This window comes from Phyllostomus hastatus, unplaced genomic scaffold (assembly GCF_019186645.2).
Source record: "Phyllostomus hastatus isolate PE091 unplaced genomic scaffold, TTU_PhHast_1.1 phas_scaffold_387, whole genome shotgun sequence".
NCBI lineage: Eukaryota > Metazoa > Chordata > Mammalia > Chiroptera > Phyllostomidae > Phyllostomus > Phyllostomus hastatus.
The window spans coordinates 2,563,438-2,589,609 of NW_025334027.1; the positions used below are offsets into that span (position 1 = coordinate 2,563,438).

The 26,172-nt window shown below is 56.1% G+C and overlaps 3 protein-coding genes across 15 annotated transcripts in view; 1 reads left to right on the forward strand and 2 right to left on the reverse strand.

Moving 5' to 3' along the window:
- The window catches only part of TXNRD2 (thioredoxin reductase 2), a 46,224-nt gene extending 31,810 nt beyond the window's left edge, over positions 1–14,414 (reverse strand). The window contains exons 1-7 of one of the 2 annotated variants that reach the window (XM_045819916.1): positions 14,282–14,414; positions 10,934–11,002; positions 4,719–4,775; positions 4,249–4,393; positions 3,571–3,645; positions 1,711–1,789; positions 1,214–1,276 (exon numbers count right to left, since the gene is read on the reverse strand). In XM_045819916.1, coding sequence (XP_045675872.1) covers positions 1,214–1,276; positions 1,711–1,789; positions 3,571–3,645; positions 4,249–4,393; positions 4,719–4,775; positions 10,934–11,002; positions 14,282–14,393 — 600 coding nt within the window. In that variant the 5' untranslated portion in view covers positions 14,394–14,414. The remainder of the gene's footprint in view (positions 1–1,213; positions 1,277–1,710; positions 1,790–3,570; positions 3,646–4,248; positions 4,394–4,718; positions 4,776–10,933; positions 11,003–14,281) is intronic. The other variant, XM_045819917.1, reaches the window with a different exon arrangement.
- Positions 14,409–22,358, forward strand: COMT (catechol-O-methyltransferase). 5 transcript variants are annotated; one of them, XM_045819925.1, is made up of 6 exons: positions 14,412–14,559; positions 16,218–16,319; positions 16,449–16,731; positions 17,604–17,797; positions 18,143–18,274; positions 21,741–22,358. In XM_045819925.1, exons 3-6 carry the CDS (start codon positions 16,449–16,451, stop codon positions 21,939–21,941), a joined length of 810 nt encoding a protein of 269 aa, XP_045675881.1. In that variant the 5' UTR covers positions 14,412–14,559; positions 16,218–16,319; the 3' UTR covers positions 21,942–22,358. The 5 variants fall into 5 exon arrangements, with proteins under 5 accessions (XP_045675878.1, XP_045675881.1, XP_045675880.1 ...); XM_045819924.1 differs by having other exon boundaries at positions 14,413–14,559; positions 16,163–16,319; XM_045819921.1 differs by lacking the exon at positions 16,218–16,319 and adding an exon at positions 15,198–15,343 and having other exon boundaries at positions 14,414–14,559.
- Positions 22,359–24,089: 1,731 nt separating this feature from the next.
- The window catches only part of ARVCF (ARVCF delta catenin family member), a 44,249-nt gene continuing 42,166 nt past the window's right edge, over positions 24,090–26,172 (reverse strand). For 7 of the 8 annotated variants that reach the window (XM_045819816.1, XM_045819814.1, XM_045819813.1 and 4 more), the window contains 4 exons: positions 26,016–26,069; positions 25,426–25,511; positions 24,714–24,830; positions 24,090–24,309 (listed from right to left, as the gene is read on the reverse strand). In XM_045819816.1, coding sequence (XP_045675772.1) covers positions 24,726–24,830; positions 25,426–25,511; positions 26,016–26,069 — 245 coding nt within the window. In that variant the 3' untranslated portion in view covers positions 24,090–24,309; positions 24,714–24,725. The remainder of the gene's footprint in view (positions 24,310–24,713; positions 24,831–25,425; positions 25,512–26,015; positions 26,070–26,172) is intronic. The other variant, XM_045819812.1, reaches the window with a different exon arrangement.

Here is a 26,172-nt window from a genome sequence, read left to right on the forward strand (position 1 = left end):
CGAGTTAACATAAGACCCAGCAACTCCACTCCTAGATATACACCCCAGAAAAGTGAAAACTTAAGTCCACAGAAAAACTCCCACACAGATGTTCCCAGCAGCAATGCTCGGTGAGGCTCAAAGTGCCAACAACCCAGAGGCTCCCCCAGGGACAAGCAGAATGCGGTGCGCACGCAGAAGGCAGCATTGTTCCGCCACACGCAGAATGAATTTCCGACGCCGCAACCCCGTGAGCGGGTCCTGAAGGCGGTGTGCTAAGTGCAGGAAGCCAGTCACAGAGGCCACATCTTGTGTGACTCCATTTATGTGAAATGTCCAGAGCAGGTAGAGCCAGAGAGACAGAAAGCGGACCAGTGGTTGCCAGGGACTGGGGGAAGCAGGAAGTGGGGAGTGACTGTGAAGGGGTACAGGGAGATTCATTTTGGGGTGATGAGAATGTTCTGGAAGAAAGGAGTGGAGATGGTTGCACAGCTCTGAAATACCTATTGAATTGTACCCTTCAAGAGGGTGCATTTTATGATATGTGAATTTTATGTCAATAAAAAAAAAAACCTGGGTTCTGGCCAGGTGGCTCACTTGGTTGGAGCCTTGTCCAATAAACCAAAAGGTCTTGGGTTCGATTCCCGACCAGGGCACATAGCTAGGTTTCGGGTCAGTCCCTGGTCGGGGGGCATACGGAGTGCAAGGGATCAATGTTTCTCTCTCACATCAATGTTTCTCTCACCCTCTCTGTCTCTGTCTCGGTCTCTCTCCCTTTTTCTCTTTCTCTAAAATCAATAAACATATCCTCAGGGGAGGATTAAAAAAAAAAAGATTTGGGTTTGGAGGAGGAAGAGCAAGGCTTAATTAAATCCTGGAGGATCCAGTGTTTGGGGGCTGGCTAGAACATGAGGACCAACAAAGGAGACAGGATGAGGGATGCTGAGACAAAAGGAGGACGGACCTGCTGGAGTCCCAGAGCTGGCTGAAGAATGAATTCACAGCTCTTAGGATTCAGCACTGTGGGCGTCCCAGTGACTGGATTCAGCAGAGCAGATTCAAAAGAGAATTGGGAAACAGAAACTAACAATGAGCACAGAAAAAAGATTTGAACAAGAAAAAGAGTGGGGAGTGCTGCTGGTGGGGGAGCGTGAGTGTGAACAGTGCATCGCATGAGCCCAGAGACCAGGAACACGCCAGGACGTGGGGCAGGCTGTGTTTTGAGGACACTCACGTGTGTGGGGTACCTTGGCCGCCCTCCAGTAGCGATAACAATGTGCTCAGCTGAAAGCAGCGTCTGAGAAGAAACCAAGAAAGCCACAGTCAAACAGGTGCACCGTGGTCACCCACGCAGAGGACTTGATGCCAGCAGGTACCCCAGGGCAGAGAGTGTGGACCCTGTGGAGCAGGGAGGCCACCAAGGGTCCAGGGGACAGGCAGAAGAGGGCAGGGGGGTGTCCTAACTCCAAGCGCTTCATAGTTTACAAAGCACCCAGCAGGTGTCTGGTTGCCTGGAATCCCCCCAAAACCCTACGAGGGAGTGATGGCCCACCCTGCCGCCCCATTGCCCATGGCACCCTATGGCTGGCAGCCTGGTGCAACGCGAATCGCCCGAGATCCGTTTCTTCCCTCATAAAGAACCACGAGCAGCCTGGGAGCACCCGGTCGCATGGATTCGGCAGCACCTGTACTGAGAACAGCACCGAGGTCTGCAGATAAGTCTGGACTCACCTCTTTCCCGCCTTTTGCGACACCGCAAACCATGTGCTCATTAACAAAGCTGGCCTTCAGATTAAAGTACTTGACTTTTCTGCAAAATAAATAAGATTTTGAAACATTTCCTATGCAAATTCAGCATGCCCGACGGGATTAAATAGGGAGCACTGTGCAGACTGCTAAAATGTGAGCGTGGGCCCACAGTGCACCATCCCCCACCCACGGTTCAGGTGGGGAAGGGAACAGCACGGGGTGCATGGTGGGGGGAGCCTGCCAACTGCCCTGGGGGTGCCCTGGGACATGGTGACCGTGGCTGCCAGGCAGGGATGGAAGCCAGGTCAGTGCAATCCTAAGAGCTCAAGTCCAGCCCTGGAGTGTGACAACAGAAGTGGCCAGGCCTCCCCTGGGGTCAGTCCTTTTCACCTTGGCACCCTCCAACAGGAAGAGGCTCCCACGTGCACCCAGTTACCCCAAAACACCCAAACCACCAATTTTCCCCTGGCAAGGGAGAGTGCGCAGAAGGCAGGCATCGCCCCTGTCTTCGGGGAACTGGGAGGCCAGGAGCAGGGTCCAAGAGAGCAGGAGCATGGCCAGGCGCAGCGTGTGCAGAAGCTCCCGCCCCTCCCAATCGCAAAGCCTTGCCGTAGTGGTGGCTTTTGGTGGCTCTGGTACCCCTCAGTGCTACCCTGACCTCAAGTTCTCCCCGGTGGCATGCCCCGTGCCTCCTTGTGCCACCGGAAGCCCCTGCAGAAGCCCTCACTCACCCCGCAACCCATTAACAGCTGCGGGACACAGACACACAACTCTGCACCAGCCTCCTTCTGCGGGCCGGCCCGGGATCTGGCCTGATTGGTGCCCCTCAGGTTGGACAGAAGAAATGGCAGAGCCTGATGCCTCCGGAAAAATGCACTGGGGGACACCGAGCCCATTCTGAGAAGAAATGACACGATGTGGCTTAGCTCCCTGGGGGACCGCTGGGGAAGCCGGGGCAGCAGCATCCCAGCTCAGCGTTCTTAGGTTAAAGGGCACAAAACAGCCCAGGAAGACCCCTCGGGACCACAGACCTCTGAGGGGGACCAGTGTCCCCTCCATGACCCACACGGGCACAGGGCAGAACTGGATGCGGAGCAAAGCTTAGCCCGAGTCGAGTGCAGGTGCAGGCACCTCTCCTGGCAGCCCTCGGGGGTGCGGGGGGAGGGTGTTCAGTGGGAGGAGGTGTCGGCACCTGGGCCATAGACCCCAAAGGGCTGCTGGGGCCTGGCACTCTCAGGCCAGAGTGATTGTGTCACACATTTGCTCCAGCACGCAACGCCGGCCCCTTCACCATGCCCAGGGGACCACAAGCGAATGACTAAGTGTGAGGTCCGCAGTGCAGAGGACGTGAGATGAGGAGCGGGGTTCACAGCGTGGAACTGGGGGGTGGAAGAGAGGGGTGGGGTTCCCTGGGCAGTGCCCGGCCTCCTGTTTGCACCAGTTAGGCTGGGCTCACTTGGCTCCCCTCACATAGCTGTGGTAGGCTCCGGAAGGAAAAGGTCTGCCACCCAGGGAGGGGGCTGTCCAGTTGGATGGCCCTGGCCACACCCCCATCTGGCCCGAGTGCCCTCAGCCCCGAGCACCCCTGCTCCTTGGCATGCCCCAGCCCTGGTCACTCCTCTAACCTGCCCCTCCTGTTTTGCTGCTCTGGGCTCTGCTGGTGTTGGACTGCAGGGCGGCCTCCACTCCCAGGGCACTCGCCTGTCAGCTGCTTGTCTGCATGCTCCCTCTTAGGGGCAGCAGGGCCTCTCGCTTTATTGCTGCTGAGCCCCCATGAGTAAGGGCTTGTCAAGGTACGAAATGACCCAGAGGAGGCCAGGGGACTGGACGAGACTTCAGTACCTGTCCTGCAGCTGGACCCGGTGCCCCCAGTTCAGGGACTTCACGTGGTTTTGAACGGCCTCTGCCATCTTCCTCCTGTTATTGCACAGAACAAAACATTAAAAGCCACCACAGAGGTGGCAGCGGTAGATTCCCACACAGACTGTCAGGTGCAAAGCGTCCATTCACAGGACACCAAGAAACAAAGGTGTTTCTAAAAGTGGTAAAATATGATGTCCCTCCCCATGGCCACCATCCCTGGCCCAGGCTTGGGGCTGTGGACCTTTCAACTCATGGGAAACAGGCCTTCAGGCCACAGTGGCCCGGACACAGCAGCAGCCCTCTGTCCAGGTCATCTGAGAAATGTGAAGGGGCCTGTGCGTGGCTCTGAGTGGACTCCACGCCACCTACTAAACCTGAAACGACTCCCACTCACAACCACTGGCCCCTGGGTAAGGTCATCCTCTGTGGGGGTGTCCTGCGTGTAGTCGGACCTGTAGCAGCATCCCAGGGTGCTGCCCAGCAGATGTAGCCGTGCACACCTCACCCCACCCTGTGGTGATAACCAAAAATGTCTCCAGACCTCACACCGGGTGCGAGGCCCCACAGGACAGTGCACGCCCCTGAGAGCCAGCAGATAAATAAGCTCCGCCTCCCCCGTGAGTAGCAGAAAAGCACTGGAACAGCTGGGCTCCTCACCAGTCATGTGGGGCCTGCTGGGCCACCTCCCAGCCATAGTGGGGGGCGTCTCGGATCAGGCCCCCCAGCAGCGCGGCCTGGTGCATCAGCTTCTTGGGGATGCAACCGACATTCACACAGGTGCCGCCAAGGCCCCACTTGGTGCCTGGTATGTTGAGAAGAGCACATTTAGATTTATATTCAGGCGACTCTGGAGGCTTTCCTGTTCTTCTACGGTTTAGAATTCCTTTAACTTGTGTTTGTGACTCAAAGATGGCCCAGGTGACCCTGCCACATGGATGTGTTCAGAGCTGTTTTTAAATAAGAACAAGGAACTTTAAAGTAATGACAGCTCATGCGAGAAACAGGACACTCTCTGGACTTTGGAAAGCAGGTGGTGACTGGCCTGGGCCCAGCCGCCCTCGGGACCATGAACTGCCCTCTCCCACCCCTTTCTGCAGGACACACAGCTCCGGCCGGGGGCTGCCTACCTCGGGGAGAAGGCTCCACGTAGTCTACCACGGCCACCTTCTTTCCCAGCTGAGCGGCTGGAATGACAAGAGGAGAAGGCAGGTGGGCACAACTGGGAGCTGCTTTGAGGCTGGGGACCTCAGGGGTCTATGTGACCCAGAAGAGGGTAGGAGAGGACCAGGGCCAGTGGCGCCCACCAGCTGTGCACCAGACGTTCCCTCTCACTTGAAACCACCCAAAACGTGGCAAAATGCATGATATGATCAGTTTCAGGACAACGACATCAGCAAACAGAGGACAGCACTCTCCGAGAGACAGGAAAGGAGCAAGGTGAGCCCTGTGGCTGGACTCTCTCCAGGACGAGGCACGGGAGAGGGTCCAGCAGAGTCCGGCAGTGTCCCAGGCTGAGGAGAGGGGCTCACAGTCTGGGGAGTCCAAGGCGGCCAGAGTGCCCGGGACAAAAGACCAGACAGGAGAGAGCTGCCTAGAGACCCTGGGTGTCTGATCAGCGCATGTGTGTGTGTGGAAACTCCCCGAGGCTGGGAAAGAACCATCCAGCAGGATCAGAGGGCATGGTGTTCACACAGGGCCAGGAACAGTGCCTATTCTCAGCAGCCAGCCTGGAGAAAACAGTTCCAGCACACACCGAATAAACACAAGTGAAGGTCATGACTCAGGGTGAGGCAAGTGAACCCTAGACCGTGCACAGCTGCAATCATCTTTAGTGGAGGGCCCAAAAAGGCCAAACTGTCTTCTGTCTGCAGAACATGCTGTAAAATAGTTCTAGGAATACAAAATTATCTAGAGCCCAACAAGGGTAAGTTCAAAGTATTTGGGATGCAAACAAAAATTACCAGGTGTGCAAAGAAGCAGTAAACTCCAAGCCCTAGAGAGAAAACAGTGGAGAGCAGGGAGAGCGGACACTGATGTCAGAATTCGGGAAGAACAGCCAAACAGGCACTGTAGCCGAGTCCCGCAGGCGCAGAAAGTTAAGGAGCACCGTGGAAGATATAAAATAGGACCCCAGTCAAATCTGTAGAGATTAAAGTACAATGCAAGGGGTGAAAAATATACTGAGCGGGATTAATAATAGATTAGATGTTGCAGAACCGTTTATGAGTGAATTGGAAAACCTAGGAAGAGAAACTATCCCAAAGTGAAAAGAGCACCAACGAGCTCAGAGCAACTTCAAGCAGCCTGATACATGTGTAATGGAAGTCTCCAGAAGTGAGGGAGACAGGGCTGGACAGGCAACTTTTCTAAAGAAACAATGGTTAAAAATTCTCACGGCCTGATGTAAACTATAAATCCTCAGATCTAGGAAGCAGAAAAGCGATTGAGAACTACACCATGGCACACCATCATTAAATAGCTCAAAACCAATAAAAAGAAAAATGTCCTAAACAGCCAACCAGAGAAAAGACACACTATAGAGCGACAAAGACTAAGGAAGATTTGTCAGCAGAAACAATGTAAGCAAGAAGACAGAGGAGCAACATCTTTAAAGTAGTAAAAGGAAAAAAACTGTCTACCTCAGATTCTACACCCAGAGAAAATATCTTTAAAAAAAATGAAGGCAGCCCTGGCTGGTGTGGTTCAGTGGATTGAGCACCAGCCTGCAAACCAAAGGGTCACTGGTTTGATTCCCAGTCAGGGCACATGCCTGGGTTGCAGGCCAGGTCCCAGTAGGGGGCATGCAAGAGGCAACCACACACTGATGTTTCTCTCCCTTCCCGTCTGTCTAAAAATAAATAAATAAATAATCTTTTTGAAGAAAAAAAAAAATGAAGGCAAAATAAAGATATCCTCAGACATACAAAAGCTGGAAGAATTCATTACTCATAGTGCCACATTACAAGAAATGTTCATGGACACCATCCTTAGGGGAAAAGAAAAATGATGCCAGATGGTAATTGTTTAAACAAAACTAAAAACAATGTGTCATGGCGTTTAGAACATGAAAATGAAAGTAAAATGTATGACAGCAGAGAATAAAGGCTGGGAAGAGAGAAATGGAAGCACGCCGTTGTCAGGTCCTTGTAGGACATGTGAAGTGGGAGAATGTCCCTTGGAGGTGGCCTGTGACTAGTTAAAGATGTTTACACCTCACACCATATTTGTACATTAACTCAAAATGCACTAAAAACCTAAGTGTAAGAGCTGTGACTGTGAAACTCTTACAAGAAAACACAGGCGCAGATCTTTGTGACTGTGGATTAGGCAACTGTGTCTTAGATGTGATACCAAAAGCATAACCAGGAAAAGAAACAAGAGATAAACTGGCCTTCATCAAAATTAAAAACTTGTGCTGTAAAGAACACCATCAAGAAAGTGAAAAGATAAGCCACAGAATAGGAGAAAGCATTTGCAAATCATTTATCTGACAAGGATCTAGCATCTGGAATATTGAGGTCTGTCCAGAAAAAGTCCAGCCATTGTTAATATAACGAGAACGGTTTGCATGGCATCAAGGTAACCTGGCAGCCAAGGAGAGTGGACTGGAATGCGCATGTGTGAACAATGACAACTTCACTGTACTAGTCAGTGGGGGCAGTAGATGCCGCTGTGGAGAGGCACGAGTGAGCACGTGTACTGTGAGGCCACAGCATTCAAAATGACTGAGCAAGCAGAGCAATGAATCTGCATCAAATTTTGCATTAAGCTTGAGCATTCCTCTGAGGAAACTATCGGATGATTCAGAAGGTTGCAGCTATGGGCAACTGGTGACTGGCAGCTTCATCATATAACGACAACATGCCCGCTCATGCATCGTATCTTGTGCGGAATGTTTTAGTGAATCATCAAATCACCCAGGTGACTCGGCCCCCCTACAGCCCAGATTTGGTGCCCTGCAACTTCTGGCTTTTTACAAAACTAAAATCACCTTTGAAAGGGAAGAGATTTTAGACTATCAATGAGATACAGGAAAATACAATGGGGCAGCTGATGGCGATTGGAAGAACTGTGAGGTCCCAAGGTGCCTATTTTGAAGGAGACTGAAGGTCATTATCCTATGTACAATGTGTCTTGTATCTTTTATCTTCTTCAATAAATGTCTTTTTTTTTCATATTACATGGCTGAATACCTTCTGGACAGACCTCATATATTGTTAAAAATCTCTTATAGCTTAGTAATTAAAAGACAACCCAATTTTTAAAAGGGCAAAGGTTCTGGACAGATATTTCTCCACAGATATACACAAAGCTAATGAACACATGAAAAGATGCAAGTTAACCACAATGAGATATCATTTGATGCCTATATAGAATGGGCTGTAACTTTTTAAAAAGGCAGATAACAAGTGCTGGTGGGGATGTAGAAAGATTCAAACTCTCGTACTTGCTGGTGGGAACATAAATTGACACAGCCACTTTGGAAAACAAGCTGGTGTTTCTTAAAACATCCTGAGTTACCATGCCACCCAGCAAGCTCACTCCTAGGCATCTGCCCGAGAGAAATGAAGCCATGTCCATGGAAAAACTTTTACACAAGTGTTCAGAGCAGCGGCCAAAAAGGGGAAACAGCCCAAAGGCCCTTCAGTGGACGTGGGTGAACAAAATGTGGTCTCCACACCCAATGAAATCATATTCAGCAGTAAGAAGCACTGAAGTGCCAGCACATGCTATGTGTACAGATGGATGGATGCTGAAAACATCGTGCTACGTGACACGAGGCCGCATGTTCACACGAAACCTGTGGAAGAGGTGAATCCGCAGAGACAGAGAGGAGAGCAGCGGCTGCCCGGACCAAGGAGTGGAGGGTATGGGGAGTGACCACTGACAGGTCCGAAGTAGGTTTGGGGGTGACGAGAATGTTCCAGAACGCATTGGGGTGATGGCTGCACAACTCTATGAATGTGCTAAAAACCACTGAATTATGTACTCTAAGTGAGTAAAGTGTATGGCGTGTGACTTATATCTTAATAAAGCTGTTATTAAAATATGAAATAGGGATAAATCTAACAAAAGATGTGAAAGACTTATACATCGAAAAATTACAAAATATTGCTAAAAGAACTAAAAAAAAAACAAACCTGAAGAAGAGATATACCACATGCCCTAGCTGCTCCACTTTTAAGCACTTACCCAAAAGAATGTAAAACGTACATCCACACAAAGACACACACACATGGATGTTCACAGTAGCAAAAAACTGGGAACAACACAATCGTCCATCGACAGGTGAACAGACAATCAGAACATGGTACACACACACACACACACACACACAACGGAATACTAATCAGCAAGAAAAAGAAACGGACTGTGGATATATCCAGCAATGTAGACGAATCTCAGAGAAATGTTGCTGTGTGAAAGAAGCCAGAAAAGAATACACATAGCATGATTCCGTTTCCACACCATGTTAGGAGATGCAAGCTAACATATAGTGAGAGAAGGCAGACCACTTGTCTGGGTGCAGCAGGGAGGGGGGATCAGAAGGATTTCTCGAGGTCTGAGGAAAATTTGAGGGGTGTCATGGGCTGAACTGTGTCCCTCCAAAATGGAAGTTCTAACCCCCAGAATCTGAGCATGTGGCCTTGTTGGAAGACAGGGTCTTTCCAGGGATGACTGAGTTAAAATGAGGGGGGTAGGTGTTAATACAGTCTGACTGGTGTCTTTATACAAAAAGATAATAGGACACGGTCACTCACAGAGGGACGACCGTGTGAGGACACAATGAGAAGGCAGCCACACACCAGCCAGAGAGAGAGGTTGCAGAATAAACTGACCCCGCTGGTACCCTCATCTCGACTTCCAGCCTCTAGAGCTATGAAACACTGCATTTCTGTGGTTTAGGCCATCCAGCCTGGGACACTTGTAACAACAGCCCCAGCACACTGATATAGGGGTGACAAACACACTCCCTGTGTTGACTGTGGCACTGGTTTCATGGGTGTGTACACACGTCAAACCTTATCAGGTTGTTTAAAAATGCATGACTGTATGTCAATTATGTTTCCATAAAGCTGTGAAAAGGAGTGTTCATCCACAGAGACAAATGCCACTGTTATAAAAGCCAAAGATAGACCAGAGCACTCTGTTGGGTTGAGATGTTTCCCCAGAGGGACGACACTGGAGTGGATGCAAGGTCCAGGGCTTTCTCCTGCTACAAGGGACAGAAAATTGGACGTCCGTGCAGTTGATTCCCTGCGGTGGCTCAGTGGTCCAGGGGGGTGAGGACGGAAAGTCTCTCTGTGGACTCCCACATCAGCCTGCCCCCAGTGCGGGCTGGTCCCCTTCCCCACCCCGCAGAACAAGAGCAGTGGGCAGTGAATTTCCTTTACACCAGCTGATTCTAAAAGCCTGTATTGGCCCCGAGAGAGCCATAGTTTCACGGCCAGGGTGTCTCCTCAAGTCCTTCTTGTTTGGGGGCCTGTTCCTCTCTTGCCTCCTCCCTTTCACTCTCCCACATCTGCCTCCTTGTCATTTAGACTGGGGAGCAGACCGCTGGGCACCCCAATAGCAGAGCACAGGGTCCACAGTGAAACACTGGCAGTGTGCTCCCTGCCTGGGTGAGCAGCACGCTGTCACACGACGTCTCAGGATGGCTCTGGGTCCAGCCCACTAACTGCACACATCTTAACTAAGCCTCCCTGGGTGCCCAGGCCCATCTGGCTGCCCAGGCCTATCTGGAGAGTGAGGCACAGCCAGCAGAACCAACTGTGACCTCTGCAGGGGGCAGTGCCAGGGCTAAGGACAAGGACAGGGGAGCCAGTGATGGGAACTGGACATGCAGGAGGGGTACAATTCTAAGTAGGGTCATCTCAGCAACAGACTGAAGGGAGATGAGTGAGCCCCACAGCCAACCAGGCAGGTAAACAGCAGGCTAGGCAGGACAATTGCTCAGACAACCACCAGCACAAGGCACACGGCCAAAGGGACCTAGGGAAGCATTTCTGCAAAGCATCGAAGAGGCAGGGGGCTGGAGCCGCGTGAGGGAGGGCACAGATGGTGGGAGACATATCCCGTGGGCAGGGGGAGATCCTGCGAGGCCTAGGGCTGGTGCCAAGGAGGGCAGGCTCAGACTTGGGGTTCCGACCTGGCTGTTGTGTGTGGCACAGACAACTGGGGTGCAGTGGAGCAGGGCACAGTGACAAGAGTGCTAAGGTGATCCTAGCCGATAGGGCCCCGGAGGCCAACTGCAGAGACAGTGCATTCTGCTCATGGCCCCTCAGGGCACATCCCCACCCAGCCCTGAAAGCTAGTGGGACACAGGACATAGGACTCGTACCTTCCTTGGCACAGGCCAGGCCACCAGATCCTCCACCAATCACCAGGAGATCAAAGTCCTGCCGTCCTGCTGGGGTAAGGAGTGAAGGGTAAGAAGGAAGGGCAGGACAAGTCTTGGGCACCGACCCCTGAGGGTGACACACAATTTCCAAAGGGTAAGGAGCCCTGTCCAGTTAAAAGTGACACCGGATGTATTTCACTGGATGGAAGACCCCACCCTGTGGTGGCTGGGGTGATGCACACACACACAGGATGGAGGGCAGTGACTGTGCTCAGGTGGTCCACAGGGATCTCGAGACTGTGCCATGCTGGGGAGACGGGGAGATGCGCAGTCACCTTTGCACCTCCCACCCCCGCCATTCAAGTAGGAAATGTAACTGGCAGGGCCGCTCTGGACTCCAAAGTCACCCAGTGTTCTGAGCCAGGAAGGATGTAAATGTTTTTCTTGCATCCACCTGTCTTTTTGCTGTGAAGGTTACCTTATCATAGGTGAGGGAGAACAAAGAGCTGTCCCCGCATCAGGAAGCACAGCCAGGCCTCTCAGAGTACCTGGTGCACGCCGGGCTCTGGAGGGGACCCACTCTGAGCAACAGTAAGAGCTGTGGGGCCCTGAGTGCCCCACTGGAATGCCTTTGGGGCTCACTGTGGTGTCATGTCAGAGACAGCTTGCATCCTCCACTCCTGCACCTGGCACAGTGGGCTGCTCGAGTCTTCGTTGCCCTATACAAGGCATTGCCCGTGTCTCTTCTGTAAACTACTGACATGGAAGGCAGTCAAGAGACCGCCAGAAAGAGGACGTGGAGGGAGGGAAGGAGAGGGGAAGTAGCTGAGGGCAGGTGTGTCCTTGGGTATGGCCAGCCTGTGAAAACTCTGACCCAGGACCCCAGTCGGGGACACCCAGTGCAGACACAGCCCTGCTCCCTGTGGAGAAACAAAGAAATGATAGAAAATTGTCAGTACACGGAGAGGGAGGGGAGGGCACAGACTGCTGCCAGGGTATCTGGAGTTGACTGCTGCTCCTGGGCAAAGTCCAGGGTCCTGGGTGTGCCATCCAAGGCCAGGGAGCTCACCCCATAGCAGCAGCAGAGCCGGGGCCTGTCAGTGAGAAGAGTGCAGCCATTTCTGCAGCCACCTCAACCGTCCTGGCCACGAGGAAAACGCCCAGTGTCCCACACCCATCAGGGACCTCGGCTCGGTAGATGCCCCACAGGCCATTCCGGGACCTGGGCTCTGCCAAGGACACAGGAACTGGAGCCTAAAGGGGGCCCTGGGGTGCTGTTGAGGAAGCCTAGGGAGTGGCTGCCCAGAGCTGTGTCCAGGCACTCTGCCCACGGCCTGTAGGCAGCCTGTCCCATGGGGATACTCAGCTGTGTCCACCACGCAGCAAGGCTCACCCAGGTTCCCTCCAGGAGGAGGCCTTTGAAGGCACCTGAGATGCCTGCTCAGGTACTTGCGGATCTAGGGGAGCCACAGCTCAGTTCAAGCAGCCAGTCCAAAGTGGACCAAATCCAAAGCCAACTCAAGGACTCTAGAGAGGTCTTAAACTGCTGTCCATTGTTCTGACGGCTTTGCTATGAGCTCAGAGAACCAAGGACCAACTGCTCTTGGAGAAAAGCCACCGCCAGACAAGGAGCAGGAGCCTGCCGGCCAGGGCTGAATTTCTCCGGTGGCCCGTGGGGGCCACAGGAAGAGGCTCTGCCAAGGAGAACACCCCTACCTTCCATTGCAGGTGCCCGTCCTTCCTGCCGCCACAGCAGGGTCCCCACTGAGTCTCCCTGTCCCTAGGCCTGCTGGCCCTAGACCCCCACCCCACCCAGCCAGCTACCAGGCAGAGGGCAGGGAGAGCAGCTGGCCCTGTGGATTGTGGGCTTGCTTATCTTTAGCGGTTTGCTCTCCCACTCACTGTGCACACCCAGGGGCCCTCTGGGTCTGATAATCACTTGGAAGAGGCCAACAGTAGAGCCTTCTGTAAGTGTAGGAAAGCTGCCTTTAAAGTCCGGGGAAGGTTTAGCTAGGAAGGACCCTAAAGAACCCCGGGGTGGGAGGGGTGGGTGCTACTCTGCAGGGTTACCTGGAGGTACCTGTGCACCCCATGCCCGTGGTGCCTCACGGCCTCACCCTCTCCACCTTGGCCAGGCACAGCAGGCAGGGCTGGCCCAGAAACGTCTGTCTGGCCTTTGAGTTCTGAGCCCATTGTCCTCGAATTTTCTGTTCTTCTCTGAGCGTGGTGCCTGGCACAAGACCCTAGCAAGTGTGGCAAGGCAGAGTAAACTGCACGCTGCTCTGGGAGGGCACGTGGCCCACAGGTGTGCTGGCCGCCACAGGGGCACCCTGGCAGTGGGTGTTAGGGAACAGGTGAAGCCAGCAGCGCTGTCCTGCTGGTTTCTGTTCAGGGGGTGCATCAGCTTGCCCCCAAACCTGGGACCGGGGCAGGCATCTTTCTGCTCTTAGAGAAACTGCAGGCCTGAAGTGGAGGAGGAGGCTCAAAATTTGACCAGGTGTCCTTGTTGGGGCTGGTCCTATCTGCTCATCACCCCAACACCGGAGGCAGAATTCTTGGGGTACCGCATCCTGCACAACTGCAAACTAGGCCATGGTGTAACCCGCAGCCTAAAGGGCTCTGGCTTGTGACCACAGGGGCAGCTCCTTTACAAATATTTTCATTGGCTCCCCTGCGTCCCAGAGGCCACAACAGTACATAGGTTAGGACATTTACACATGGACAGTCCTGAACTCCAGCCTACAGCTGGCGGAGGGCCCAGCCTCTCTTCCTCACACACCTCTTCCCACAGCCCCCGGTCAAGGCGCCCTGACCCCATCCTTGCTCAAGCCCTTGAACGCAGACACAAACCCTGCTTGCTGAGCGAACTGCCCTGCCCTGGACCTTGACAGCACTCCCGCACTGCTGTTGTGATTACTGTCCTGGTTTCCGCAGGGTCCTTAGTGGCTCCAGGAGATGGATCTGCTTATCCTTTCCCCACCCAGGGCGCCTGAAGAGCCTGGCAGGCAGTGGGCGTTTAGAGCACATTGGTTCCCTAGCGTTGCCTCCTCACTGATGTCCTGCATGCGCATGTCGTGAGCACTTGCTGTGTGAGACCACCAGGGCCTTGGGGCGGAGATGGCCAGATGTGGCCAATGGCCTGTGTAGGGGATGGTCCCAGGGAATCTCCGGCTGGGTGAGCAAGCACTGGTAACTTTACCCGGCAGGACCTCTGGCAGGGTCATCCAGCCGGCTTTGGGGGTGGCTGGAAACTGCAGGACTCCTGGTCCTAGCTGACACTGCTGAACGCGGGGGCACCGTCACGTGGACAACCCCCGGGCAAACAGCCCGGGCCGGACTCCGCCCTACCTGCTGTGTCCCGAGAGGCGCTCCGCACCCCACACGCCCAGGCCTGCATCCGCCACTGGAAGCGCCCGGGGACTCCCCAAAGCGCCGCCGCTCGAACCGCCATCGCTGCCATTGGGGCCTCGGCGGCTGGGCTGCCCGCCGCGCTGCCTGCGCCGGCCCGGGTGTCCGGGTGGCTGCCAGGGCAAGGCAAGTGCGCGCACGGGCTGCGGGGCTCCACCCAAGAAGAGATCCGACCTACTGCTGAGGTCCGACCCAGAGCGGGAGGATTCCGACCTGGGGTAGGAGTCTGTGGACCGGGAGGTAGGGATTCGGTTGGAGGGGTGGGGAATACGGACCCAGAAGATGGGGTCCGACCGTGGGTGGGGGTCTCTGCACAGGAGTTGGGAGAAGGGGAACCGGACTTGATTGAGGAAGTGCGAGCTCTGTGCCTGTGTGGCGAGATCCGACTTGGGGATAGGGGTGCATACCGGGGTGGGGTATCCCACTTCCCGTGGGGATCCAGACTCCTAGGGCAGGGGCCAGTCTGTGGAGGGAGGACTTTGACCTTGTGATTGGATTGCAGAGACTCGTCCCTCACGTGAGCGAATCACACTTGTCTTTGAGCTGGGATCGGAACCTTGGGCGTGGGAGCATTGTGGAGGCATCTTGGGGCCCAGGTCCAGAGGCGCTCAGTAATACCCCCAACAGGTTCCCTGTGGAAGGCCTTGGGATACCCGCAGGCCTTTCCTTTCAGGGGAATGGCTTCCCCACCAGGGAAGCAATGACAGTAGCCCAAGACCCCTCAGGACTGGATCCAGGGAGTGTGGCCTCATTATACTCCCCGACTCCCCACGCCCCACCTCCACCCTCGCTCTGCCACTGTAGAAAAAGGGGAAGTCACCCCAGGCCTGACTGGCTAACTTCCGTGGTTTTCCAGCCAGAGGCTTTTGTGTCCTTTGCCTGAGACTGAGCTTCCCTGAGTGCCTGCTGCCTCCCAACCCCTAGAGGAGTTCTGAGAGGCACTGCAGGTCCTGTGAGGAGAGTGGTGTCATGGGACCACGCAGCCAGAATCTAGCTGAAACGGTGAGGACAGAGTTTATTCAGTAACTACCGACAGTAGGGAAAAGAGCTTGATTTGCTCAGAGGCAACAGGGTGTTTTAAAAGGGAGATTAAGTTGGGAGGGGGCAGGCCAGAGGGGTGGGAGCTTGAGAGAGTCATTGAAGTGAAAAATTACAAAAAGCAGAATGGGGGGTGGGGGTTGGTCCATGTAATACCCCCTGGATTCACTAACTAGCACTTATGGAAGTTAGGTTCCTAACTCTTTGGAACGCTTCTCTGGGCTGACTCAGCCTTGCCCTGACTCTGGGGGCCCTGGCCCCAGCTCCACACAACTGGGTCCTGAGCTACCTGCCTGAAGGGGGTGGGGGGGGAGGACATGCCATACCTGTAGTGGCTGATACAGCTGGCACGTCTTGCTCACATTTGGTGCAGGTGGCAGGGCTGGCCTTCCTTGTCAAGAGATAGACCCATGCCTTGGCTGGGTCAGTTGGTTAGAGCTCCTCTACCAAAAGGTTGCTGGTTCAATCCCCAGTCAGGGCACATACCTAAGTCGTGGGTTCGATCCCTGGTCAAGGCGCTTAAGATAGGCAACCAATCAATGTTTCTCTTTCACATCCATGTTTCTCTCTCTCCCTTCCTTTTTCTCTTTCTCCCTTCCTCTCTCTAAAATCAATAAATGTATCTTTGGGTGCATTTTACATCCTCGGGTCAGGGAAAGTGACCAGCAGGCTCCCAGGCAGAGCTGTCAGACACACACTTGCTCTGTGTGCCTGAGGATTCGGTCCTAGCTGGAAGCTATTTACAGGAGGGTTGGGCTGATGTTCCCCTTGGGTTCTGCACAGCCCAGGCACCGGGCCCTTCCCCAGGCTGCCTCCTGACATCTGGACTCCAACATAGGCATGGGCATGTGCTGGGGCACTTGGTTGACCTTTGGAACCTTGGGCCCCCATCAGCATAAGGGGTACCAATGGTAGCACCACCAAACCAAGGAGAAAGCAGGTGAGTGAGGAGGACAGGTGAGCCCAGGGGGCCTGGCCAGTCACAAAGCCCTGGAGCTGGCCTCCCTCCTCTGACTTCCTTTCCTCCTCCTCGCCCCTCCTCCTGGACCCAACCCCTACCGTGTCTCAGATGCTGGAAGGCCTACCACCCTTGCTGTTGACAGTTTTATTGTGCCTGGCGCTGCTGGCCCTGCTGTTCTTCCTGCGACACCACAGTTTGTTGCCTTTTTTCTTCTGGAACGAGTGGGTCTTGCAGTCCATCAACAACTGGCTCATGGGTGACAGCAAGGAGCAGCGCATCCTGCGCTACGTGCTGCAGCATGCTGTGGCCGGGGACCCGCAGAGTGTGCTGGAGACCATCGACACCTACTGCTCGCAGAAGGAATGGGCCATGAACGTGGGTGACAAGAAAGGTAGGCGGCCTGGCCAGCAGGCAGTGAATACAGGAATAGGGATGCCGCGCCAGGCAGCATAGCCCCTTAACCAGAGGGGCCTGTTACCACCCCATTTCTTAGTGTTGGGGTGTAGGGACTTATCTGGAGCCCTGGGGGCCACGCCATCTGCCCAGCCAGGAGCAAAGGCTGTGCAGAGAACCCATGTAGAGGGACATTTGATAAACTGTCCGGGAGGTCACTGTTCAGCCCCCACCCCCAGACCAATAGCCAATGTTAAAGGGACACCAGGGGCTCCTTGCAGGGCCCGTACTCACATGCCATCTCTTGGAGTGGGGGCTGGTGCAGGGTGGGCCGTGGGTTCCTGGGTGTCCTGGTCAGGCATGGGGATGCAAAGAGCCCTTTGGGTTCTGCCCAGCTCGGGTGCTGGGCCCTTCCCTGGGCTGCCTCCTGACCTTGGTACTCCAACATGGGCACAGGCATGTGCTGTGCTGCCTCCCTAAAGTCCAGCCCTGGGGACAGATATGACAGCCACTGTCCAGCCCCCTCAGAGCCCTTCAAAGTGTTCAGCTCAAGGAAGCTAGGCAGACCCTGAGTGTGGCCCATGGGCAGGAAGGAATGGGGGCTCCCACGGAGGGCCACTCTGGATTAGGACAGGTAGGAGTCAGCCAGGGACCACGGAAAGGGAGGAACTGGTGTGTGGAAAGGCACAGAGGCCTTAGGGGCCTCTGCAAGCTAGTGGGGGGCTGGGGGTGTATGGTGGGACCATGGCCTTGGGGGAGGGTTGGGGGCCAGGCATTGGGGGGAGCTGTTGCTCAGCCAGAAGGAACAGAGCCAGGACTGGGAGCAGGTCTCCTCCTGCCTGCATTCATCCCCTCTTCCCGCCCTCAAAGGCCTGATCGTGGACACAGTGGTGCAGGAGCAGCGCCCCTCCACGTTGCTTGAGCTGGGGGCCTATTGCGGCTACTCGGCCGTGCGGATGGCCCGCCTGCTGCCACCCAGCGCCCGCCTGCTCACCATCGAGCTCAACCCCGACTACGCCGCCATCACCCAGCAGATGCTGGAGTTTGCAGGCCTGCAGGACAGGGTGCGACGCATCCCCCAGTGACAGATGTGGACACTGACAGGGCCGGGTGTGGGTGGGTGGGAGGTGGAGGGCCCGGGGCCTGCCCCACATGGCTCAAGGCCACATTTATCCTATTGTAGCCAGGCCCACGGAGCCTCCTGGGCCAGGTCTCATGGAACCCCCGCAGCTCTGTGGGGGCGTTCTTGCTGCTCAGTTCCAATGCAGGGCACCCCTCAGAGGGAGGGGGCAGAATGGAGACTCGTTTCGCCAGAACCCCAGAGACACTGTCAGTGGACACTCGCCTGGGTGCCCAGGCTGGTGGTCTCCGACCCCTTGGGCACCGGCACTGACGGAGCCCTGTTGCAGGTGACCGTCATTGTTGGGGCGTCCCAGGACATCATCCCCCAGCTGAAGAAGAAATATGATGTGGACACTCTGGACATGGTCTTCCTTGACCACTGGAAGGACCGGTACCTGCCAGACACACTTCTCCTGGAGGTGAGCTGCGCGGCCTGACCAGGATGGGCTGGCTGCTGGCACAGGGGCTGCCCAGCTGGTGGGCCTCAGCCTCTCTGAGAGCCAGGTGCTCCAGCCAAGCCCTGCCAAGGGTGGCCCTGAGGGTCACAGGTGGCACAAGGAACACAGAGGACTGTAGGCAGCCCTGGGGCAGGAGGGAGACCGGGGGAAAGGGGTTCTGAGCAGCCCTGCCAGGGTAGCAGGGTGGGTGAGCCCGTGGACTGGACAGTCTGATCTGAGAGCGCACGGGGCAGGGGGCAGGAGGGAAGCAGGCTGATGGCCGTGCTGGCTCCCCCAACTGCATGCTGGTGCTGGTTAGGGAAACTGGCGTCTCCTGCCCTCCTTCCTCCTGAGGCCCCTTGTTGTGCAACCCCCCCACTCCCCACCCCCAGACTGTCCCAGCCCTTGGTGCCAGCTGCTCAGCCAGCACCAAGTGGTGACCAATGGGGCTGCCTTGTGTCAGGAGGGTGGAGTGTGGGGCCTGTCATGAGCTGACACATGGAGCTTAATATGAATAACCACTGCCTTGTCCCTCTTGGTGGTCAAGGGGACACTTAGCAGCTCCTTGGCCCTCATGGAGGGCTTGGGATGCTCTGTCCCGCCCCAACCTCCCTGTCCAAGGGCCATCCTGCAGCTGTCCCACATTATCTGCCCTGTGCCCCCCACGGGCCAGATACTCCGCCCGGTGCAGAGGGACTGAGAGCATAGGAGGCATGGCTGAAGGCTGGGCAGCACATCGGACCCAGTGGTTCTGGTGGGTGTGAAAGGGCACAGAATGTTCCAGGATCGGGCTGATTTGGGGCAGTGGGCCAGGGCTCTGTGTGGAGGGCCTCAAATGCCACATGGGGGAGGAGGGGCATGAGGACTCTAAGCACTTGAGGATGAGGTGAGACTTGTCTTAGGGCAAGACCCCTGCTGCTCGTGTGGAGAGTGGGGAGGGAGGGTTTGGTGCAGGCAGCAGGAACCTCAGGGAGGCAGGAGCACTGGGAGGGCACTTAGGGACCAGAAGTTGGGCTGGTCACCTGTGTTGGCCAAGGCTGGCGGTCAGTGGGGAGATGACAAGGAGACCCATGGGGCAGGTGTGGGGCAGGTACGGGGAGCATGCCTGGGCCGGGGGAGCTCCACCAGGCAGAGGAGCGTGAGAACCTGAGAATCGGGTATTAAGGGGGGGAAGCAGGTGGCCAGCCCAGCTGGACCTGTATCACAGAGCGTGAGGAGGATTCTAGCAGCTTTGGTGTGTGCGATGATTACAGAAAGCAGCAGATACTGCCTCTCAGTAACTAGGAAGCTAATGGTTTTCTCCGTGCCCTTGCTCAGCACTGGTCATTCCCTCAAGAGAAGTCACACATGGGAGTGGCCATACTTAAGCGACTGTTCTGCAGCCCCGCACCTGTGGTTATGCAGGTCTCTGGCTTGTGCTGGGTCAGGGCCGGCTGCCCCTGCCCTCCACTGGGAATAAGGGGTGGCGGGGGCGGGTGGCAGTTCAAAGTTGAATGGCCACTTTGAGGAGGCCTCAGTCCCTTGTCACATGGGCATCTCTGCAGGGCTGCTTGAGGTATCCTTACCACATCCTAGCTCACTTAGCTTCCCCCGAAGCCAGAGGCGAGAGAGAGCTAGAGACAGACAGAAGGAGCAGCATTGAGGGCTGGGTGCCTTGTGTGACCCAGTCTCAGAAGCCACACCCTTTGTTAGAAGCCAGCGGCTAACCCAGCCCACACCCACCTCTGGGAGGCTGATGAACTGTGGACATAGTTTAGAATCATCTCACACTTGGCACCCTAGTCCTCCGAACGGCGTTTCCTCCCTTCGGGAATGAGCGCCGCAGGCTTGCTCAGGCTCTGCGGGCTTCTGGCCAGAGGTCTCCAGGGGGCCCACGTCCTCCGTCAGGAGGCGCTTGGTGTCTGGAAGGGCAGCGCTAGTACCGCCTTCTTCTCCTTGATGTCCAGCTTCCTCAGGGATGGCTGGGCCCTAGCACCCTTCTAAGGTGGCCAAAGTTTTCTTCCTTTAGTGCCTTCTTTCCTCGTTAACTAGATGGTTTTGTGTCTGGTGTCTTTCAACTCACTGACAGTCCCACCTGCGGCCAGTGGCGTGCCCTGGTCCTTCAGCGTGACCCTGTGCGACAGCAGCCCTGCTCCCAGGTCGCCTTGTGCGCTCCCTGCCCCACACCTGAGCTGCCCTCCAGGGGCCCCTCTTCTTGGGCTACTCTCTGTTCGGTCTTTTTAGGCAATATTGCTAGAAAGTTTTTTTTTTTTCCTAAGAGAAAACACCCCATGATTCATAATGACACTTTCTGCTCAGATTCTGTCTCATGGGTTGTCCCAACCTCACTGAGCTCACAGTTGCATGTTTTCCGAAGCTCTGGCGGGAGGGCCCTTGGCTTTCCCCACAGCCCACAGGCTGGAAGTGGCCGCAGCCCCCACCAGGAGGGCCGAGGCTGCGGTAAGACTCTGTCCTGGGGTTCACACCCCTGGAGGGGTGAGTTACAGCCCTACGACTTTCAGTCACTTGGAGATGCCCCACGCAGATGGACCCGCCGGTAATGTCAGACCCACCTGGGTCACGTGTTCGCCTTTGTTTATCGAGTTTGGGATTGCTTTTTTTAACTGTTGTGATTATGTGAATAAAAAAATTTTTCTGTGCTTCCAAAGTTAAATCTAGGAGACGAGGTAACTTGGGGTGACCCCTGCCCTAGTCTCTCTCCCCCGAGGTAAACATTTCCTCTTAAGGCTCCTCATTCTACTGTTTCCCGTAACTAAGCAGCTGCTCCAGCAGCTCAGAGACCGTGGTTGCTGGGTGACCTAGGCTGTGTCCTGCTGCTCTTTGCAGAGCCAAGAGCTGGGAATGGTGGCTGGCTGCCCAGGGCCAGTCACTGATGGAATGGGGCATGTCAAACCCGGGGCCTGGGGACGTCCAAAGTGAATCCCTGAGGGGCAGGCTTGTGGGTGGGGAGGTCTGCCCTCCTCTGCCCCCCAGCACTGCAGGTCAGGACGGATTGTACCTCCAGTGACCACCCTCAGGAGCCACATGTTCTTGGCCCCAGGTGATGAGGGACTGCTGGCCTTAGCACTGTGACCCTCCAAATCCTGGCCCCCTTATCACCTCTTCACTCGCCGAGCTGGTGTTCAGTGAGCACCTGTTGTGTAGCACAGGCTATTCTAGGGCCAAGGATGCAGGAGTGAACGGAGGAAGACCCTTCCTCACAGAGCTGAGGTTCTAGAGGTGGGACCTGCACTCAGCACAGCCCTTTGCCACAGTGGTCACTGCCAGGGAGGAGATGGGGGCTGCAGAGGGACCCATGTGACTCCAGGAGCTGGTGAGAGGGCTAACGCCACCATCAGGCCCCCATCTGGAGCCCCCACATGGCCAGGTACACCTGTCCTGTTGGTTTGGAGAAGGTTTGCTGGGCACTTCTGACCCTCTCCCCTCCAATTTGTCTTGCGCCCTGCAGGAATGTGGCCTGCTACGGAAGGGGACGGTGTTGCTGGCTGACAATGTCATCCGTCCAGGAGCACCAGAGTTTCTGGCATACATGCGTGGGAGCAGCCGCTTTGAGTGCACACACTTCTCCTCCTACCTGGAGTACTCGGAGTTGGTGGATGGCCTGGAGAAGGCTGTGTACGTGGGCCCGGGCAGCCCAGCACAGCCTTGATTTCCTACCTGCCCTGGGTCTGGTTATGAAGGGTGGGTGTGATAGGTGTGCTGCCAGCCCCCACTGGCCCCTCTGCACACAGGGTAGCTGGTGCCCATGACCCTGCCACTCAGCCCCACCAGCATTCCCGTAGGGTTTCTTACACGGCCAGGTCCCAGGTCTCTGGGCACAGCAAGTGGTTCCCAGGAACCTCTGGAAACCTGGGCTGTGCACTGTCTGTCCTCAGCCTTCCGATCACCAGGTGGCAGCACTGCCTCGGTGACAGCGCTGTGACCAACAATATACCTTTGATTCTTCTTTTGAGTTCTTTGATTCTTCTTCTGAGATTCTTCTCTTCAATGAAATGTAACTTCACTAAAATTGGTTGACTGTTAATAATCTCATGCACTAATATAATGATTAAAAATACTAAATTAAGCCCTGGCTGGCGTAGCTCAGTGGATTGAGTGCGGGCTGCGAACCAAAGTGTTGCAGGTTCGATTCCCAGTCGGGCACATGCCTGGGTTGCAGGCCACGGCCCCCAGCAACCGCACATTGATGTTTCTCTGTCTCTCTCTCTTTTTCTCCCTCCCTTCCCTCTCTAAATAAATAAAATCTTTTTTTAAAAACACTAAATTAGTAATTAAAGATCTAAATAGATATTTGGATATAAGAGGTCGACTTTGTGTTTCTTTTCAACCACTGCACTGCTCCTTCCCCCTGGTGGCCTCCACTTCAGCGCCAAGCACACGGCACTCCCCTTGACCTTGACTGAGTGCTAATATTGCCTGTGTCCCCTGGGGGCTCCCAGCCCCAGTACACTCCTCCAGTGGCCAGACTGAGGACACCTGCCACAGGCCTGCAGGGATAGCTCCCAGCTGGAGGCTATCTCACCTGGGAAACCAGAACGGGGCAGTTGGCTACCCTTGACAGCCATCCCTGAGCAAGCAGGTGTTGAGGGGGGTGGGGGGGACTCAGCCCTACAGCAGGGCCAGGCACGGTCTCTCCAGCACCTGGCCCCTGTGTGGCACTGAGTGGAGGCACCTTCTCCAGCCCCATTCAGCCTTGTTTATGGAAGAGACAGTGGGGGCAGGCCAGACCGCACAGCTGGTGAGGAGGTGGAGTTGGTTTGCTTCTGCTGAACCCCTCACTGCCCCCAGCCCCAACCCTGCCCCTGCAACCCCCACCCCCAGAGTGTCTGGGCCTCTGGTCACCTCAGAGGCTCCCAGGGATGCTTTCTCCCGGATGAGCCCACCACTCTGCCCAAAGGAGCCTCTGGCCAGGACACCACTGTGGGGCTCCGGGCCCAGGTGACTGCCCAGGAGCAAGCCCACTCCTCTTTGTCCATAGAAAGAGGATCGAAGTGAGTCTGGAAGGACGTGTGTAGGAAACACCGATGGGGCCTGAGAGCTGAGCTCCCACTGGACACCTGGGGCCACCTTCCCTCCAACCCCAACCCCCCACCTGGCAAACAGGGAGGAGTGATCAGCTTGTGGCAAAAGGTCCCAGCCAGGAAAGAAGTTCTTTTGTTGCTTTTTTTTTAATTTTTAAATTTTCTTACAAAAATGTACATGTTTACCAATACAGTCTTATTTTGGTTTTGTTTTTAATGCTTTTTGTCAGTGTTTTTCTTCTGTTTTGAAGTCACAAACAGCAGGCACTGAGCGGCAGTCCCCTGCTGCTGCTGAGGGTCCGTCCTGGAGCTGTCAGGCCCCGGGGCTCCGGCAGACAGGGTGCCGAAGCCACACCAGGGCCAGTGCCCCTTAGAAAGCCCCCCCACTGCACTGGGGTTCCACACGTCCAAGGGCAGGGTGGGGGCAAGGACAGCCTGGCCGCCATTTCACTGTCTCCAATCCTTTCTTGGTTGGTTGTTAGCCCCCCCAGGTGGTTGGCCTGCCACACAGGATGGGAGTCGGAACCCAGGGGATCCCCTCTACCCTCCAGGGTCAAACTCCTTCTGAGCCCCCTCCCGACCCAGCTGCCTGTCCCCAGGGCCAGCCGCCTCGCTCTCCTGGGGCACTGCCTATACAGGGCTACTCTCTCCTATTCCTCTGGTCCCCAAGCAAAGCCAGGCCCCCTCTCCTACTGCCTCCCTGGGGCAGCCCTGCCCTGCAGCCCCGTCAGCCTTCTCTCTCACTCACACACAGCACCATGCACACAGCACCATGTCAGTAAACAGCTAACTCTGTCTAGGGAGTTAGGAGGGAGGGAGCCAGGGGGTGGGAAGGTAGGCAGGTCCAGAAAGTCCAGCCTTGGATCTGGTGCAGAGGCGCTGCTGAGCCCTGCCACCAGGGGGCTCCAAGTTCCACGCAGGGTCTGTGTAGGCCGGCCCTGGAGTTCCCTTCTTCCCACGATCAGATCCCTAAGAATGAAAGGCTGGGCCCAAGCCCTGAGGAGGGAGGGGAAGGCTGAGCAGAGTGGCCCAAGGGCGGGGGGCTGCCTCCACAGACTAGGTGGGTGGAGGTGTATACACAGGCAGCTGCTGCGGGCAGTGTGGGCAGACCCTGAGGATCTCAGCACCAGGGTCAGTCCCAACTTGCTGGTCTTCAGGGGCTGGGATATTTGAAGGGGTGGGGGCCATCCCTGCTCTGGTCCCATCTCCTCAGGGCCCTGACCTGGCTTGTCCTTCCCTGAGAAGGGCATTCAGGCAGCTGGGCTCCAGGTGGTAGAGCAGGGAGGGGTCCCACCAGGGAGCACGCAGGGAGAACAGAGCATGCAGCCAGCAGAGATGAACAAAACCTCTGCCCAGAGAACGGGAAACAGTTGGACAAACAACCAGAGGAGAGAACGTACCAGGCATGCAAGCTAGACCCAGGAGTCAACGGGCTGAGGCTTAGCGTCCCCCACAGCGTCCACCAGCCTGACCGCGGGCCGGCTGGGCCCCGGAGGAGCCTTCCTGCTGGGGTCAGGCTGCAGCAGATGGGCGGTGGGCAGGCGGGTGTTAGAGGCAGAACAGAGTAGGTTAGTCAGAGCTGACTGTGGGCACTGGGCTGGTCAGTGGGGCAGGGCCCATGCTGGTGCACAGGAGGGGAGGGCTGGGACGGAGGGGAGCCGAGTTAATGTGGCTCACACAGATGCAGAGGGATGAGTGAATGCACCGAGGCCTGTGCCCAATGCCAGGGGGTTGGCACAGAACAGGTGGCAGGTGCTGCCCTGGAGGTGGGACCATGAGGGGTCCTTGCCCACGCACACAGGCAGGGTAGGGTGCAGACACACTTGCTCAGACTCCGGGGGCCCTGTGCCCTGTGCTGGGCAGGGCCCTCAGTGACGTGCCCCCTCCCTCCCAATAAGTGTGAGCTTCAAACCATGTGCGCCCACAGACTGACTCTGATGTGAGGTTCCTATGGCGGAGGGGCCACTCCCTGGGCCTTGTCTCCCAGCCCAGCGTCCCTATAGGTGAGCCCCACTTCAGGTGGACCTCAAGGCCCAGACCACCTGCCTGAGCCCCTGTCCAGGCAACCACTACACATGCTACCTCCCTGGGCACCTGCCCACAGGCACTCACTTTTAAAGGCTCCTTCTCAGAGATGTCCCCCGCAGGGGCACTGCCTCGAGCCCTCCACTCCCTCTGGTCTACCGTAGTGTATCCATCTGTGGGCGCACAAGAGGAATTCTGAGGGGTAGGCCCCACAGGAGCAGGGTTCCCTCTTGGCCCAGACAGGGGGCCCCCAGGGCAGGGTGCATCTGGAGAAGGGCACTTACCTGCCCTGCCCCAGCATCACCCTGGAAGCCTAGGACAGGTCTTCTTATAGCCCCTCCCCCAGCTCTCACCATCCCCTGCTCAAGCAGCTCAGGCCTTGCGGGGGCTCACCTGCTCCCCCCTGCCAGCTCAGGCCCCTCCAGCCTCCCCTCAGCTGACAGACTAGAGACCCTAGCTGGGCACTGACCTCTGCCTGGCTGCCCCATCCCTCACTCCCTGAGCACCCCTAAACCAAATCTCTTTTCCAACCAGCGCCTCATGAGAAGCCCTTCCCAGCACCACACACACACACACACATACACACACACACACACACACACGCATGCACATGGCAAAGCCACCCGGCCTGTCTCAGGCACCCCCCTCCCCACTGGAAAACAGGCACCTGTCCACACCTGGGCCAAGAGCCTCCATAGGGATCACGTCCCGGCTGCCTGGCTTCTCGCCATCTGCAAGGCACGAGCAAGCTGCTGGCTGGCTGCAAGCAGCAGTGGGGGACCAGGGCAGATACACCCCCCCATGGCAGGGCTGGCCTCAGAGACCCTGGATACC